Below are 18,284 nucleotides of genomic sequence, written 5' to 3' on the forward strand. Positions count from 1 at the left end.
GGCAAAATAACTGATCTATCACACAAAGGAAGAGTGGTCAATCTCATTTACCTGGAATTCAGCAAGGCATCTGATATGGAGAACCACCAGCTGAGACAGAGAACATGAGGATTACCAGAAGCCTCGTTATATGCACAAACATCTGATTTGAGGGGAAAAGCAGTCGGCAGAGCACTGAGTGAGAACATGAGGTTGGAGAGCAATTGCTAATTAATTTTCTTGAGGATCATTCTTGAGACCAGTGTCATTTAATATTTTTATTAATAACTTTGGCACAAATTTTAGAGATTCACTGATGAAATCTGCTGATGTCTTCCCATGTCGGGCCAGACAAAGTAGCATTTGAAATTATGCAGAAACAATATATATAGAACGGAGTACCAGAAGAGAGGTAAATCCAGCAGCAGAACGCAGATATGCACCTGAAGCATTGTCCCATGAGCTGGGAACTTGCAGTTGACAATACCGGATGAGAAGAACAGGGTATGCGACAGGACGGGTTGATCATCACCTGCTACAAGGATACAGCAACGAAAAGTGGCTTCCAGAGACGTTTCTTGTGAACATGGTGGTGCCAGTGCTCTGGCACCAGGTCCCCATGAGCTCTTCCCCAGAGTGCTGGGTGGCACTCTGGTCACCTCATGAAGTTTAATTCAAACCAACACTAGATGAGGAGAGCAGAGAGCCTTTCTTACCAGAGCAGCCAAAAGGCAAGCTCCCCTGAAGGATACGACTGCTCTCTAACTACTTCCAGAAGAAGGAGAACTAAGTTAAGCTAAAATACAATGTTAAGACAAGGAGACACAAATACCAAGTTGCCCAAGAATAAATTTGGGCTGGAAACTACAACATAATTTCTAAGAATTCAGCAAAAATCCTTGGAGCAGCCTCCAGCGGAAAAGCAAGATCCCCAACTCCAGAGTTAAAGCAACACCGTATGCTGTGGTGCCTGTAATAACAAGACCCAAGGCTCAATGGTCCAGAAGGTCCCTCCAGTCCTATGTTTTCAGATGGCTCCAGATCAGATCTACCTGTTCACAACATTTCACAGCCCATCCCTGTTCCTATTAACAGCAATCAACTTCCCGTTTTCTTGCAAATTTCCTGTTTCCTGAAGTACAACTCGATCTATTTCCCCTTATTTCCATGATTATGCCTTACTTAGCAAGACAGAATGCCAGGATGCAGCTGACCTAAGGGCTGCTACAGACCTTCCTTCTTCTGCCCCAAGCACATGCACAAATTCTCCACGGCATCCACAGTGGCGCTCCTGTAAAGCGAGTTTGTTCTGGGAATTGAGACCAGCTCTCAGTCCTAACCAGTGATTGTTTTCTGGAAGAACCAGCCCCATTCAGGCACACGAGCACCTGTACTGTAGAGGAAACAAGGCAGGACACACAGAGCTGAAGGTGAGACCATGGCAGCCTCGACACTTGGTGTGATTTAAGCCAATGTACAACTGCATCCTCATTCTTCCACGACCAGCTCTAACCTCTCAAAAATCTCCGGTACTATTTCTTTGCCCTCACCAGAAGCCACTGTAATGTGTAGATAACAACGTTTATCATCCTCTTTCAGGTGCTTGAGAAAAATGTTAGATGACCAGATGCCCAACAATCCCCAAGACATCAGTATGAACTACAGGACTAGGTGTTATCACTTCTCTGGACTGTGGTTAATCTTCCTTTAATCCCTGCAAACACTCTAACGAAGAGTTTGGGATGGGCAGGTCTCAGCATCGTGTCACATCTGGTGCTCTGCCTGAGTTTCCCTGAATTCTGACTTTGCTCTTTCTACCTTTCCACCCTGCCAGGCAGCCCAGCTCTTAGCACAGACACCACTGACATCTCATGGTGGCAAGAAACCATGTGTGTGAGCTACAGGACCCTCTCCATCCAAGCCTGCTGCCATGCCCAGATCCTGGGTCCTCTTCCTCCCATTCTGGTTTTGCTCTATCTCATGACGACAGGGTACTTTCACACTGAAACATGGGGGTTTCTTCTAACTAAGGGTTCCCTAGAGGGATAACCTCTAGTCCCAGTAACTAGACATGCTGTTCCCATACCCGCCACAGCAGCCAACCCACTTCCACTTCTTACAGCACAGCACAGCTCCCTGCTCCCGGCATTGCTGGCTCCAGCATGGCTCTGCACAGCCTCAGCCTGCAGGCAGCTGATCAGCCATGGAGGAAGCAGAGGACAGTCACCCCGAGATCCTTATGCTCTTTACACTGTTGCTAATCCCTTTCCCTGAGCATGGGTGCTTTGTGAAATGCAATGAAGCACTGTGGCATTAGGCTGTTGCCCCTAAACTTCACGCTTAGCAACTTTTCCCTAAACAGTTCTTCCTAAGTGCTTATCCTTTTACATTAGAAATTCTTGCTTTTCTCATCAGAGCCATAATTATCCAAAGGATTAACTTTGGAAAGACCTCAAACAGCTATTTGCTGACTTGGAGGGCAGAAAGGTAGCGGAGGAAGCAAGACAGGAGGGCAGATCAGCACAAGACACTTGTCAACTACCTAAAGAGGGTGCAGATAGCTTTTATCCTCTCCATGACTGGCACTCCTACAGCAGTTGTTCCCCCAGAGCCCCACAGCCAGCCCAGGGAGGCAGCTATCACCCCAGGGGTTGTTGCCACTACACAGTATTGCGGGGAAAAGTATGGGTCTTCTTGTTTTCCATCGCTTTCGCTTAAGAGCAATTTTGCAGCCTAACAATTTGCATCGTGGCATGAACTATCTTGCCAGGGGTGTTGCTTCAACGTGGTGGAGCATTAGCCATGCCAAGAAAAACAAAGCCACCTATGCCTCAGATCGCTGCAGCGTGCATCATCTCTTAACGGGCTAAGCTTTCACCGAGGGCTGGATGTGTTGGCTGCTGGCAGCAGATTCACAGCCACTATGGAAACCGCTCTGCTAGGTTTTAATTCCATTTCTAATTACAGTTTACCTGCTACATGTTATCACTCTTCTATTTCCCATGCAGAGTCTTTTGCCTTACTTCCTAACCGGATGAAGTCACTATAATCAGATTACAGGAAGCAGGAAGGACTGGGGGACAAGGAGAGGAGGGAAGACAAGGAGACAGCACGGATGAGCGGAAACCTACAGGCAGAGATGGAAATCAGACCGACAGGCAGAAAATACAGCAACTTGAATCCTGTGCAAAAAGAGCCCTGTGAGCATGTGCATGGTGTGATGCAATGAACCCTGCAGAGGGCTCTGAAACACATGCCTGCCTCCTGAGATAAAGATAAAATCTGGGTTAAGGCACGGAGCACCTGGGGTCCCTACAACGCCGCCCCCGCCCCAGCTCCTACCTGGTAGATACCTGTCGTGGTCGTACTCGTGTGAGCGCTGCATGTGGCTGTTCTGAGTGAAAGGCTGGTTCCCAAAGAGGTTGTCACTGCGAAGATTGTGGCAGAGCTTCTCCAGGAAGCGGAGGACGTAGGTGATACTGTTTACTGCTGGCAGGTTCAGAGTGTGCTGTTCCTGATCAAACACAGCTGGAGACAGAAACAAACAGAGCCCAACACGTAAACCCCCAGCAAAGGCAGGAGACTACGCCCAGGGCTGCACAGCCAGCTTCTGTATCTCAGCATCGCTGGTCTAGACTAGAGCAAACAAAAGCCACTGCCTTCCGCTGGCTGAGCGCTGGCAAGCTCGCTTCCCCGGGACAGGCTAAAACCAGTCTGCTGCACCCAGCATCAGGTACGGGGCTGCAGCGTCTGAGAAGCTGCGTTCGAGGGAATGGAAAGGCATTCAAGGAGGGGCCTGCACTCCCAGCATCCGGGTAAACACGAGCTTAAAAGCAAAATTAAAAACTGGGGTATTTCTTGTCTTTTCATCAGGAGTTCTGAAAATCCCACCCATTTCGCCTCCTCCTGGGGGCTCAGGCAGTGCTGGGGGACGATAGGTGAAGCATAACGCTGCCCAGGCTGATAACAGGGCTGCATGCCGCCTTCTCCAGCAGCTGTGCCTGGAGGCCACGTTAACTGCTCTGCTCTGAGTCAGCCGCTAGCTGTTGCTTCACTGACACAGATGTTTGGCAAGAAAGAGAAGACAGAAATCTTCTGTCTGCCCCTGGCCCATGACTGCACCAAGCTTCAAGAGAGACATCTTCCAATGAGCGAATTCTTGCAACGACATCTCTGAAGGCAAAGTGCTGCAGGCCAGTTCTCACCTGAGATGACCTCTCCCCCGTGGCCTTGTTTTAAGAAGGAGAAGACTGTTTTCTGATGATAAGCGCAATCAATGCAGGCCTGTACTGCTTGCTGCAGGACAACAGAAGCTCGAGCTGGTCCAAAATGGTCCGGCAGCTGCTGAACTTTCTTCTTGTCTAGGTGGGGCCCAGTGCTGCCATTCTTGTTCAAGTAAATGCAAACTGCCAAGATGAGAAACGTGTTTGCCATTAACCCACTCAAGAAAGCAAGAAACAGATGCCTAAAATCCAACCTGAGAGATGCTGAGATTTTAAGACTCTCAAATCACTCACAAAGGGGAATCCACCACGACTGCCTGTCTGCATCCTAACTGCGGAGCCACTTACAGAGGGGAATCACCTCCAAAATCTTCCTGCCTCACACTCACCTTCCAAGCTGTTGCTGTTTCTCCTACACTCTCCCCAGCACTCAAGCTCCCAAAGGCAGGCTGTAAAGTGGTTTCCATGCCAGCCAGGTAAGGCACCTGCGATGTTCAAAGGAGATGAAGGAATGCAGCCCCCACTTTTTAGGGAAACTGGGTTCTTTAGGTTCCTCTGAAAATTGGCCGATTACGTTCTGGGGAAACAGTGGGCTCAGCCCATATCCAGTGCTTGACCGAACATATAAAAAGCAGCTTTGCATTAGACTTTCCTGCCCAGATTCATCTTCAGCTACATCTCACAGCTGTAGCAGAGCACATACTCTGCACTGCCGCTCCTACTCCTCCCTTGCTCCCTCTTGTCCCTGTTTGCCTCAATATCCTGGCTGAAGCTGAACAGATCATTGCCACTGTCGTTCAGCAGTTGTTCTGCATCTTGCTGTAGCTTCAGCAGCTGTGGCTGGCATGGTTTCGGAGAGCTTGTGCTCTGGACTCACGAGAGGTGCTGCACACCGTACTGCCTCTGGGCACGATGGGCCACGAGAAGTGCCCTTCGAGAGCTGTGGAGTCACTAGCATGCACATGGTAACTCAGGGAAAGGGGTCCTTGCACTGACCAGATGGACTTACAACCTTCCTACGACTTCATTATTTCCAAAATGGACAGAGAGATAAACAAACAGCTGATCTGAACTCATGTGCCTCTCTTTTCCTCCCAACACACTCCCTATTAGGCCAGCCTTTCTGGAATTGTAATGTTTGCTGGTGTACAGGTTTAGGAAGAAATGGGAGTATCTCGGTGTGTTGCTTTCTGACTGATGCAGCTCCTAACTGTGCAATCTTGTCAAGAATGCAGTTCGAGACCCTTACCTGTGGGAGCCTGCATGGCAGAGCTGGGGATTGTAGCAGCGTCCTGAGGCACAGTGCTTGTGTCTGGTTCTGGGGTACTGGTTGTTGGAGAGGTGGGTGCTGGGTTCAGCAATGTCCTAGGTTTCCTCTGCAGAAAAAGAGGAGATATTTCTCCTTTTATCCCTGCTCTCCTTTATCACCCATGATCACTACACTCTCTCCTTTGCATCCAACAGACAAGGCACTGTGGAACATGACACACTTCTGATGGTGATGACGGGGAGTCTCAAGAACCTAGTAATCAATATGTGTGTATTTTATAAACCACAATCCTGAAAAAATAACAAGCCTGAGATCTGCCACCTCTGCTTGACTTAGACTAGCTACACACGATGGATGGAAGAGCTTATTCCACCGTTTGGCCATCCTGTCATGATCACAGCATCTGCCATGCTACTTCACAGCTAATGCAGCTCCAAAGACACAGTTTCTTGATGGAAATGATCTTTAGGACACAGACATTCTCTACAGCTCTGGGGCTGGACTCTGAGGGATATTCCCAGCCCACATACCCCTTTGGTCTCCTACTTGCTGCAGTCACACAGCCAGAGGCTGACACAAACGTGCACAAACACACGCATGCACCATCCCATGGCAGAACTTGCAGCACCTGCTTTTCACCCGCCTGCATCAGCATCAGCTTTTACCTTACTGCCAGGCTTGGGGCCTCTCTTTCTGGGGAATTTCAAAGGCTCCACTGACTTGGAGGGTGTAGGCATGGGGTGATGGATTAGCGCTTTGGTCGTTCGACCACGCTTCTTCCCTGTTTTGCGACGCCTTTGCCCTTGTTGATGCCCCAAAACAGTCTTTGTGCTACTGTGCATGCTAGGTTTCTCCGAGTTTACTTCGGAGGCAGGTAAAGGGCTCTTTGGAATCACAACTGAAATAAAAAGAGAAAAAGCAAATATAATTAAATCAGGCGAGAATCAAAACAAGAGCAGCCTCCATCTTTAAACAGTGTCACATGGAAAAACCTGGAGTATTCACAGCCCCCTGAATGGAGGCTTCTGCTCTCCATGCCAGAATAAAAACCAAACGCACTGATCCTTGGTTCAGCACTTAAGCTGTGGGACACTGTGGCTTAGCCTGGATGGGCTGAACTCCAGAAGGATTGCACTTTCAGCCATACCTTCCTTCCTGAAAATAACTGGCACCTACACCTCTTCCTTCTGCGAGTGGTGACCTGCCAGCGATCATGTAAAGTGCACTGAAAGCATTCCTAGGGGATGGATCAGTCAAGACCTGCCTGACAGTCACAGAGCCAGTGCTGTGCTGGAAATCCCCTCTCTCAAGGCAAAAGTCAAATTTGCTCTGTCCCTAAATTACCAGTGAACTGCAGTGGAAGGTACCAGCTCCATCCTCAATGCCTGCAATGATTATTGTTCCTGGCCTTGGGTAACAAATAGCTCATCTCAGTTGGATCAGCTGACCTGCTCCTCTACGTACTGCCAGAGGTAAGCGCAGTGCCACCCTACGGTCAGTTCCTCCTTATCTTCTCACGCTTCCCATGACAAAACGAGGTTTATGGTGTATTTGCCCATGAATTCCCTGAATTTGGTCATTCATCTTTCCCAAGTCCTGCTAAAGGCTAGAGATGAACTGGCCCAGCTCAGCAGACCTCAGTTTCCTTTAGATTTAAATTTCTGCCAAGAAGAAACAAAACAAAACCCTCCTAGATTTTGAAAAATGCACGGTGACCTTTAGGATGTCTTGTTTCTCAGACCTGGAAACCTCACTGTGTATTCAACATGAGGGCTTGGAATTAGAAAAAAAACAACCACTCTTGAAGTGAGGAGCTTTATAGTTAAGAAGAGAATCTTGGCAAAAGAAACAGAGCGCACTAAGATTGATACCAGGATGGCATGCAGCCCTAACAGTGGCACAACTGTGGGTATATAAAGAGATTTTTAGGGTTTTTCTAATGAGGGTTTTATGAGCAGTTACTGTGAGCAAGGACTCATTCCCTTGGCACAAAGGCACTGTTTCCTGCCAACAGCTCAGAAGCAGCAAACCGAGATGGGTCCAACTTTCTACAGGTCTGGAGAAGATCAGTGGGCTGTGAGGTGACAGCAGCAAGCCCTGAGTCAGGAGATACTCCAGGCATAGAGCAATGAGCTGACAGCTCTGTTAACTACTTCACTGCTAACCAAAGCACAGACCGAGCAAACGGCATGGCTGGTATGGGGAGATCTGTATAAGGTCCCATCAGTGGCAGCTTATTTTGGCCTTACGTGGATGAGCCACTGGAGGTGGAGGATCCTGCTTTACTCTTCTGCTCTGACTCCGTTCTGACTCTGGTGTGCTCTCCACGGGGAGACTGGGCCTGAACCTGGCTGCCAAGTCCAAGAAAACCTGAGTGAAAGTGAATGGTTCATTCAGGCAGCTCTAAACCAGGACTGGTGTTATCTCACGGCATGAGACGACTTCATGTGGGCGGACGCGCTGGCCAGGCACTCCTCCAGGTCCAGGCTGCTGTCGGGACTCCCAGCCTCCAGCCACGTGGGCATTTCTGTCTCATTGGCAGCGTCAAAGACGGTTGTGCATGGGGCAGGAGGGCAGACAGAGCCAGCCCTCAGCTGCCAGCTCAGCATCACAGCAAGGCCGCCCAGCCGGGGCACGTTTAGGATGCAGAGGTCAGCAGCTACCGCAGAGAAGGGCCAGGAACAGCAGGTGCCGCTCCTCCTGCTGCCGGCAACGACTGCTGCCACAGGCAAATCTTGCGTACACTTCCACTTGCTGCTGTGAGATGATGAACTCTGCTGTCCCTGCCCTACCACACTGAGCTCCTGGGTGTTTCTTTGAGTAACCTGCACAAAACGTGAAGCGCAGAATGTCCTGCAGTTGTCTTTGGGTGGTTTACACCCACCCTAACCTCACTTTGCACCAGTGCAAATAACACGGTGCATGATGCATTCAGGACCCGGCCCCATTCTGCTTGTCATGTGGGCAGGGCAAGATTTCTGGTGCCTTCAATTTTTTTTGTTGTTTTAATTTTATTTCCTTACTTTTTTGCATTAGCGTTCTGTATCAGATGCTGGGGAGAAGTACACAGTCATTCAGAGATCTAACTTCCCAAGTCATGTCTTTTTTTTGTGTCAGGCAGGTACAGAGAATTGTTGTAGAAATAGGGTTTTACTGCTCCTTGTCTGAGATGTTAACAGTAACAGCAAGACTACTTTGCTGGCAAGAAAAGGAATACGATAGCTCAGTGCTTCTTACAGATGATGGTTTTCCAGGACAGTGAGTGTCACCTGCTACAGGTGACATCTAGCACCGAGCTGTGCTAACAAAGAGGAATGGCACAGATAGGACAGGCACTGATCACTGAATCGCTGTGCCTCTAGCCTTACGTGTGCACAGCTGATCTCAGTGGAAAAATATTTGTATTAAAGGATTTACTAGAATCCCACAAGTTGATAGAACAAGGATAAACACAGGTAAAACACTCCATACTTCAAAGAAAGTCTTAAACATCAAAGGGATGTGTAAAACAGTGTGGAGGTATTTCGTTTGCAATCTGCACCAATGCTAAGTGCCTAAACCAAGCTGTGCCGCAATGAGGTTTCTCTAACCTGGAAGAGAAATTGAGGATTCTACAGACAAGCTGTGAAGCAAACACATGATCTCAGTTTTACTAGTGAAAAACCCACAGAAATGGTGCATTTGGGAAGTTGGGATGCAGTAGGCAGAGCAGCTGAACTGCACCCTTGGCTCCCGGGCTGGAACCACGTCGCAGAGAAATCCCAGTGCCAGGGAAAAGGCGACCGATGTCAGGTGAACTCCTGGTGTGCAAGCTTTCACTGTATAATTTTATAATAAAAAATGATTTAATCTTTTGGTACAATACATGCTAGAAAGATCTATTGTCCACTTCAGACATAAAAATATTACAGGTAACGTTAATTTGCCAGGCTTAAAGAATCACTGCTTTGTTTTTACGGCAATAAAAGCACATAACGAGGTGTGGGCAGACCACACGATAGGAAACCTCATTTCATTCAGCCACGCCAGAGGAGTTTCCACTGCGCCTGCCACCCCTGGCAGCGCGTCCCTGCCGCAGCCACAGCTCCTGCAGGGATGGAGGAGCTCCTGCAGCTCAGAAGACTGTTCAACGAAACAGGCTAAGTTACATCTAAATGTGCAGCCAGCTCAGGGCATAAATACACAGAAAATGACCTAGATTGTTGCTTTGTGCCTAACAGTATCGCTGAACACAATGCTGAATACATTGCTGAATATGCACTAATATTTTTTCCTGTGGCTGCTTTGATGAGACTGATATAATGCACAGACATTTTTCTGACCTGGAGCAATTTAATGAAACGAAGTCTTGTCATCCCGTGATCCAACGCCATTCAGCAGATTTGCCTGGCTTTTTATTTGATTTTAACCAGAATCTGAGAAAACACCTGCCCGTGCCAATTCATTTCTCTTCCCCCTACCAGATGTGTTGCACTGCATGCAATCAGTGTGACGAGGAGACACCACCCACTTCAGAGTAGAGCCATCCCACCAGCTGCACCCAGCCGGCAACGGCCCCGCCACAAAAATACAGAGTTATGGCTGGCCGTGCTGCTGTCTCGTCACTGAGGCATTTATAACCACTTCCAGTGACTGGATGCTTCCTAAAGGAGCCTAAAGATTTTGCCAGGTGCCTGTTACTTTCCTTCAGGATTTCAGCCCCTGATGTTACAAGGACGTGGTCAAGAAGGATCGCTGCAGGAAGGGCAGAGGGCTCAGCCCTGCTCACACCTACCCCAACACCCACCGAGCTCCGGCAGCAGTAATGGCTGTGCCCAGCAAACAGGCTTACCTCGCAGCTGCAAACCATTGCCCACATATCCTTTAACTGCCAAAAGTTTCAATTTACTGTGTTTTATTCAGCTGGTGATGGTGCCAGCCCAACAGCAAGCATCTGCCAGGGACATCCCCACCTTCTTCTTCCTTGTACCACTGTCTTCACCCCATGGTGAGCCACTGAGAAGAGCCAAATTTTCAGAAAATCAAGTGGGGCCCTCTTACTTAAAAAATCAACAGTTTGCTGTTGCTGAGAAAAGTAGCATCTCTCTGCCCCACAGCTTTGGTGCTCATATGAGCTCTGAGCAACCTAGTGCAACTCCAAAGCTGGCCTTGCTTTAGGCAAGGAGCTGGGCCATGCAACCTCCAGAGATCCCTTCTGACCTGAATTATTCTGTGATCTGAACGTGTGGTTAATCATTTCAGCTCATTAATGGAACAGAAAACTAATCAACAGAAGTTTTCTGCTGGCTGAACTGTCTTGTTTTGGGTCATACAGGCATCTGGGTCAGCACAAGGGCGGACACACAGAGGAATGGGCAGGCTCCTTGGGCCGGCTGGCATCGGATCAGTTTGGCTGCAGTGAGAAACATCACCCTAAAGATGCAGGATCAAACATTGCTGAACTCAGAGCCAAAGAAAAGACAGGCACCACTGACTGGGCTATTAATCACTGAAGGATTAAACAAGAGTCCCTAGCTTCCTGCAGAAACAAAGAGACTTAACAGAGAATTCAAGACTCCAGGCTCTATTTCCTAATGCCAAAATATCCCTTGCCAGTTGACGCATGGCACCAGCAGCACCTGCAGCTGCCCACCAAATTGTGACTATTATTTACAGAAGACTCTGTAGAGTTGCCGTCTACACTTTGAGGGTTAACCAAATACTAGAAAGCAGCATTTGTCACTCATCAGCTTATCTCAGGCTTGTCACAGCTTGAAGAAGACAAAATTAGGTCCTTGGGATAAGAATAACAAAGCCAAAACATGTAGGAAAATATGGAACAGAAGAGTTGAAGATGGAGAATGGTTTCCTACCTTTCTCTCTGATACACCAGCTATTTAACAGTCTGCATTTAACAGCTGCTGGACCACAAAACCCAAAATCTCCACTTCACGTGCTAAGGGCTACTGTACTCTCAGATGCAGCCGTAGCTCACACCCCTTCTCTCTAGAGATATCAGTAATAACCATTAGTGTCCCGAAACACTGGGGGTGGTTTCTGAGATGACGGAACACACCACGCATATCCATTTTAAAGCACCTATGAAGAACGCCCTGTAGACCACCGATCCAGTGGTTCTTTGGTGCTCCAGCTGCCCCTTGTCCCATCTTCAGCACTGCATGGTCAGAAGCATGACTCAAAGAGGTGGGTTAGAGAGACACATTTAAGATAAGCAAAATTGCCAGAGAACAGAAATCTTGTTGAGATCTGGCTGAATCCTTCCCTGGATGCAGCAGTTCAAACCCAGACATCCTGAAGGCTGGAGCTCGACAGGAACCAGAGCTTAGTGCCTGTCCAAGAGTAAGATGTGAAAGCTTCAAACCCCTGTGATTCTTCCCAAAGCAGAGATCACCATCACTAGCCACCACGAGCACAACTGGGACACAAATACAGGCTCTGGGAAGGCTCAAGACTTGGTATGTCCTGAGCTCTCAGCAGGCTAGGCAGACATAACACAGGAGAAAAGGTCAGAGCATGGGTGGGAGACACGGACTCCTTGCAAGGACAGGGATTAAGAACAATCCTCCAAATCCTGGAATTTAAAAGTCAGAATGCAATTACTCTGATAGTTCAGTATTTCATGCAGGGATTCGTGCTCTCCAGCCTAAAATCTCTGCTTGAGCTCAGGCTGAGAGATCAGAGCATATATCTAATACAATAATACAGCAAGAGGATCCAAGTGCTGCATGATTCTGCATGTTCTAGATGTTCTCATGATCAGTTACCTTAACTCCCAAAGACGCATTTTCTTTTTACACAAGATTTGCCTCCTTTCAGCTTTCAACTACTGAAACTTGCTGTTGCCTTCGCTGAAAGCCATGAGGTGCTTTTATTCACTGATCCCCTCCCAGACCTCACTGGCCAGTGGTTACATGGCAGTATGCACAAAAATGCAAAACCACGGTCCCTAAAACTGTCTCCATCCTGCTCATCCTGATGATCGGGTTGCATTCTAACGTCCTGTTTTGGGCAGGACATCCACAGGCACATGAAAAAGAGCGGTTACTTAAAACTAAAGCAGTGCCTTATGCATTTGTTGAACCTGAGAAAGACTCTGAACATTCATCATGAGTGTTGCATTTCTTAAAGGCTTAGAAATCTGCACTGTCTGGAGCATCAATTTTCTTATTTTAATTGTTTGCATGCGCTTGGATGAGCTCTGTGCACTGCAGATGCCACTGTACATCCCACTGGCACAAGCTGTGGCATTTTTATGGTTGTTTTATTTTTGTAAGTAAAACAACTAAAAAAAAAGTCTCAAGAGTCACAGTGATACCAGCAACTGCTATTTGCTTTTTGCACAAGTCTTACATTTACAGCTCTCAAGGCAGCATTCCTGTGTGCCCTAAACCATATTGGTAATTACACTCAGCACTTTCCAAAGGCAGTGCAGCCAGGGATCTTAAAAACCTTCCCAGGCGTTCACTGCACCTTGCAACACATCTCAGAGACGCTGGGCAGCACACTGACAGCCGGAGGTTTAGCGACTTGCCTGAAGTGCCAGACCAATAACAGTATTGTAAAACTTCCCAAGTGTCCTACCTCTAATTATAACCACATACGGATATGTGAAAAAGAACAACTGAAGACTGCAGTTGGTGCTACTGGAGCTGAAGACCAGAAAAACCCTATTCTGGACCTGCAGGGTCTGCTTATGTGGAGCTTCTGCTACTGGAGCTGAAGACCAGAAAAACCCTATTCTGGACCTGCAGGGTCTGCAAACACCAGAACTCACAACCCAAAGAGACCTCGCCATCACCAAGGCTGCCCTTCTGTGCGTTACTGTCCGCCCCATTCACCCAGTCATTTGCTAAACCCAAGCAGCTAATTTTACCCAAGCACAAAGTGCATCTGGCTAAAACATTTCCTGAAACAAAACTGAGGCTTTATCCAATAACACAGCCCCCAAGAGGAATTTGACCTACTTGGGCAGTGTCAATACAGCTTCTATAACAGAAACCCAGCCTTGCAAACCTGGAAGGGTCTGGACTGGTCAGTGACCATGTGGACAGATGTGACACAGCCTACTGGCCTTTCCACAAAGTCTCCAAGATCCTCACCAAAGGCTTTCATAAAAACTAAAGAGCCATGGGATAAGAGGAAAGGCTTCCATAGGGATAAGTCAAGGATTAGAAGAGGTAAGGGCAAACCGTCATTCTTGTGGAGGAGAGAGAAGGAGGACGTGGAGGACACAGGGATCTGCACCGGGATCTGCACTGCTCAACATATTCATGAGTGACCTGGTGAGAGGATAAGCTTGGTGAGAAAGTTTTCTAATGATTCACACTTCCCAGGGCAGACAGGACAGTGGCGGCCCATGAGCAGCTCCAGAGAGAAGCTAGGAGACTGAGTTTCAGGGCAAGAAAACAACAGGTGACCATCACACCGATAAATATAAAGCGATGAGTGTGGAGAAAACCACTCCTACCTTCAGATGCAAAATGATGGGCTCTGAGCTGCCTGGTGCTCCGTCAGGAGGGAGAACTTGGGCTGTAACATTCACTGCAAGAGAATATCAGCCCAAAGCACAGTAGTGGCCAGAAAGAGCCAGGGAAAAAGATTCCGCTTTGGAAAAATGAGAGATCAGGACATTGGACATCACGGTAGAAACCAACTGAATATAAATCCTCATTACACTGGTTAAAAATCAAGCAAAAAGCCCCCAGACCTGCAGCCGATCCCTAGATTCTCGTTTCCACAGAATTCCACCCTTTCCGGGGTTATCTTCAGCCAGGGCTAAGCTCTGCCTTGCCCCGCTGCATGCTGAGAGCCACCCTAAGTCTGCCCTTCACTGATCCTATTAAGAAAACTCTTTGATCAGATTGAGCATTTTTAACAGTTCCTTCACACTGCTTTGGCTCTTCCGCTTAGCATACAATGTAAAATATCTTCTAATGTTTTTAACCAGTTCCCAGCATCATTTCAGAGACAGTAACTCTTATTATTACTTAGCAGTTATTAACGCTTTTTAGAGTATAAACATATGTGTGCAGATATTCCTCAATGCAGGGGGAAGTGCTTTGAGACCTGGCACAACAAGTGTTACCGATGTGCAGCACAATAGACTTATTCAGCAAAATGCCCTGGGGGTCAGCACAGGCCCCATTCTGCTGATGGTAAAATAAACAGAGATAAGTGACTGGCTCATGATCAGAGACAAAGACAGTGACAGTGCTGTGAAGAGCAAGGATGCCCAAATCGTTGTCCTCAGCAAAAGTCATTTTCAGTTTAGTGCTGAGCACACAGATTTACTTAGTTCCAAAACCCAGGTCTTAATTTCTCCCCTGTATGGGAAAGAAATTAACTGCTTTGTATCCACTGGGTAGCATTATCAAATGGATGGGTAAACTGAGTCACGCATCTTTTTAATGAAATACTGCAAAGGCTAGCATTTGGATAAGGGAAAATGGCATCACGCCTGCCACCACTGGAGCAGCCAAGCAAGCGTCTCCCCAGATAGCAGCTTCTAAGCCCCTCATCTCTTAGCACGTTTGCTGTGGAACATCTGCACAACCAGCCGTAAAGGTCTCACACTGTCAATTATATGGCTGGAGCTTGGAGGAGCAGCACATTCCTGCTTCTTCAGCCCCTCTTTTCCCTGCCATCCCCTCTTCCAGCTCCCAGAAGGCAAAGCAAAGGAGCAGAAAGACCATGCTGGGAACGGACCTGGTGCAGGCATTTACACCACAGAGAAAAATGGCAGTTTTGGACAGTGAGGCTGGTTCGAGGGATTTAGCGGGCAGATCTGGATTGCACAGGAAGTCCTCAAAAGAATTACAGCCCATACTGCAACAGTGCTGTTATTTATTCTATGCAGAGTATCCTCATCACCCTTGGAGAAATACTCGCTTGTATGAGCCAGTGTCCAGCAATCTTTGCAGCCCATTTTTACAAAGCTGGTGGCCTTGGCTTGCACTCTCTGTGCCAGCATTGTTTTTTATTTCTCCAGTGCTCAGATAATTTAACTCTGGGTCCAGTTCTGCAAGGCCAGTTAGATGCTCCTTTGCAGGTGCAGCCAAGAGCACAGGGGCTACCAGCTCCCCCAGCCTGGCTGGAGCACAGTTCTGCCTCCTAGCCCAGCTACCAGGTCGGACAACAAGGAGCTACAATGAGCCTACTGGGGCATATGGTTCAAATGCAGAGGACAAGCAAATGCTGAATTTGTCTATAATCATCCTCTTCACATCCCAAATCAGCGGTTTTCCTCCTGTCCCCATCCCACTAACTCTTATTCCAAATAAACTGGCAGCTACACAACCTGGGTTCTTGCTTGGTGTGATCTCCCTATTAGTTTCCTCTTATCCAGTCCACGGCAAAAATAAAGCTGTTTTAATGGTGTGTTGTTTTAATCAGCTGTGAAACAGCTATGGAATTAAAACAGAGAAATTCTGAACTACAAAAAGGAGATGAGAACTGAGCTGGGCAGCTCCAGCATCAGAAACACATCAGCAGAGTTGAAACTCAAGCTCCTGACTGAGGGGATGCACTAGCAGGTGAAAGAAGACGTACAGGGGCAATCAGGGAGCTCCAAGAGAAATGGCAATGCCAATATTTATTGGCAAAGTCAGAACAAAGTCAAGTAAAAATCTGAACTTCAATACTCAAGCCTAATTTAATTACCCCAAAGCCAGGCTCAGATCGCCTCCTGCATGACAGTGCCCATGGACACATGGTGAGCTCTCCAGCAGCAACTGCAAGAGCCTACCTGTGACCCCCTGGAGCTGGTCAGTAGATAGTACATGAGCAGAACTGGCACCTTTGGTCCTGACACAGACACCGACAACATAAGTAAAATAATTTCCACACCTCAGGAAAATGATTGTACTGCAGCTTTTCCAGGCTTAGTGCTTCAGGAGAGGCCATCAGCAGAGCATGTACCCACAGAGGGCTGCCAAGAGCACCAGGGATGACTGACACATGTCTGGTCCACATAGTAGTCCTCAAGAAAATCCCAGAGCCATGGTCTTAGGAAGCAACCAACCTGCAGACTGGGTAAGACTTCAGCTTGTGCAAGCATGCCCAAGCCAACCCGAACTACACCTGCAGCAGGACAGAGGTCACTGGTTTCTTCACAGATTTACAGCCCACGGGAAGTTTGCAACGGCATGGCTATACTGCTATTTATATCCAGCTAGCTCAAGGACATACATTCAGTGAAAATATGTGGCATGAGAGGCCACCACAGTCAATCTACTGACTGATCACGTCTTCTGCCCCTGGGAGTTAATTATCAGTGGGTTTCCAAAGCCCCATGTTGAGAATCAAAATGTTTCTGTACTCTTGCCGTATTCAGGCTATTCAGGACTGTTCCTGGGGTTTCTGCTTGTTCTGATCTTCTCTGAAGCTCTTTTTTTAGCTTTGGCTTCCTGGTTAAATATTAGCAGAACACCTTCAACATATCAGTGCACAAAGAACAAGGAGACTGCTAGGTGGGTGTGGTTTATTCCACTTTTTGTTCTTTTTTAAAGCTGTTCAGAAGTTATAAAAATACCAAAGATCAAGAGGAGAACTGTGACAAGCCACAAAAGGTCCGATCTTTATAACAAGTGGGGCTGTATATTCAGTACGAAGTTCCTAGATTCAATAAAAATGCACGCTGTGGCAACATATACGTGTTCACCAAAGCGAGGGTCAGAGCTGGGCTCAACAGCATTTACTTCCCCTCTCCAAAAAATGGGAAGGAAACAAAAAAATGGAGGAACTACCCAGTAGGTCACAAGAAGATAATGTCATGTTCTTGCTCCCATGATGTCACTGTGAAAAATCCCGCCAAAATGGGCCCATTTGTTCCATACGCGCATACACTGCTCCGATCACAGCCATCCCATTAACCATGGGCAGCCTTTACAGACCATTGTGAGAAAAGTCTGGTCGATGATTCTGGTTCCTCTGGCACTTGCCTGCATCAGAAGTGGCATCCCTACAAGGGACCAAGCTCCTGCCACCAATGGCTGGCATATGTGTGCTGGTGACAAGCAGAAACTAGGCGTGGAGCCCTAAATCCTCGATGCGAAGCTTCTTAATACTAGTGTTTAAAACACTTCATCTACATGGGAAACCGCGTTCTCCCTGTGGCTCTCCTAAAGATATACAAACTGTTACACTAGGCATACTTTAAGCTTATTTAACTCTGCTTCCAAACCTGGCAGCAGAGGATGGTTAGGCAGAGACACCAGCCCTGCTTGTAACCAGCAGCTCAGGACATCCTGAGCCAGACAACTTTAAACCCACAGAAATAAAAGCCCTGGATCACTGCTCTTCCTTGAGTTTGTCCAACTCCATCCTGAAAGCACCCAGACCTTCAGCCTGCACAAGCTTCATGCACAGCCTTGCACCACGTGCCATCAGCAGAGGTGTTGTTACAGGTCGGAGACCTTGCAGAAATGGAGCGGCGACCCCAGCATTATTCATCCAAAGAGAGGAAGGTTTCAACAGTGATGCTCCTGTAGAAACATCCTGCAAAGACTCAGTAACATCCTGAAATTTTGAAACCCTGTTTTCGGCCAGGAAGCAGGACGGAAAAGGGAAGGAAACATCCTCAAATACAACCCAGGCTCTCTGGGTTATGAAATATTTTAGAATAAAACACATGAGGAAAAGTCAAGTTGGGAGGAAGACCGAGACACTGGCATTAAGGACAGGCTGGGGGATGGTGGAAACTTTGCCTTTCCCAGGTCAGCTTCTCTTCTCAGAGGCTCTTGCCAGCCCCAAGACATCACACAGTAACATCAGGTCTCTGACACACCAGATTCACTGTTCCCACTGAGCCACAG

General features: G+C 47.7%; 1 protein-coding gene across 14 annotated transcripts in view; it reads right to left on the reverse strand.

Moving 5' to 3' along the window:
• Positions 1 to 18,284, reverse strand: part of SCMH1 (Scm polycomb group protein homolog 1) — a 74,358-nt gene that overhangs the window by 14,138 nt on the left and 41,936 nt on the right. For 13 of the 14 annotated variants that reach the window (XM_072885405.1, XM_072885409.1, XM_072885407.1 and 10 more), the window contains 4 exons: positions 6,138 to 6,370; positions 5,452 to 5,578; positions 4,185 to 4,385; positions 3,322 to 3,507 (listed from right to left, as the gene is read on the reverse strand). In XM_072885405.1, coding sequence (XP_072741506.1) covers positions 3,322 to 3,507; positions 4,185 to 4,385; positions 5,452 to 5,578; positions 6,138 to 6,370 — 747 coding nt within the window. The remainder of the gene's footprint in view (positions 1 to 3,321; positions 3,508 to 4,184; positions 4,386 to 5,451; positions 5,579 to 6,137; positions 6,371 to 18,284) is intronic. The other variant, XM_072885418.1, reaches the window with a different exon arrangement.

This window comes from Ciconia boyciana, chromosome 21 (assembly GCF_034638445.1).
Source record: "Ciconia boyciana chromosome 21, ASM3463844v1, whole genome shotgun sequence".
In the NCBI taxonomy this organism is placed as follows: domain Eukaryota; kingdom Metazoa; phylum Chordata; class Aves; order Ciconiiformes; family Ciconiidae; genus Ciconia; species Ciconia boyciana.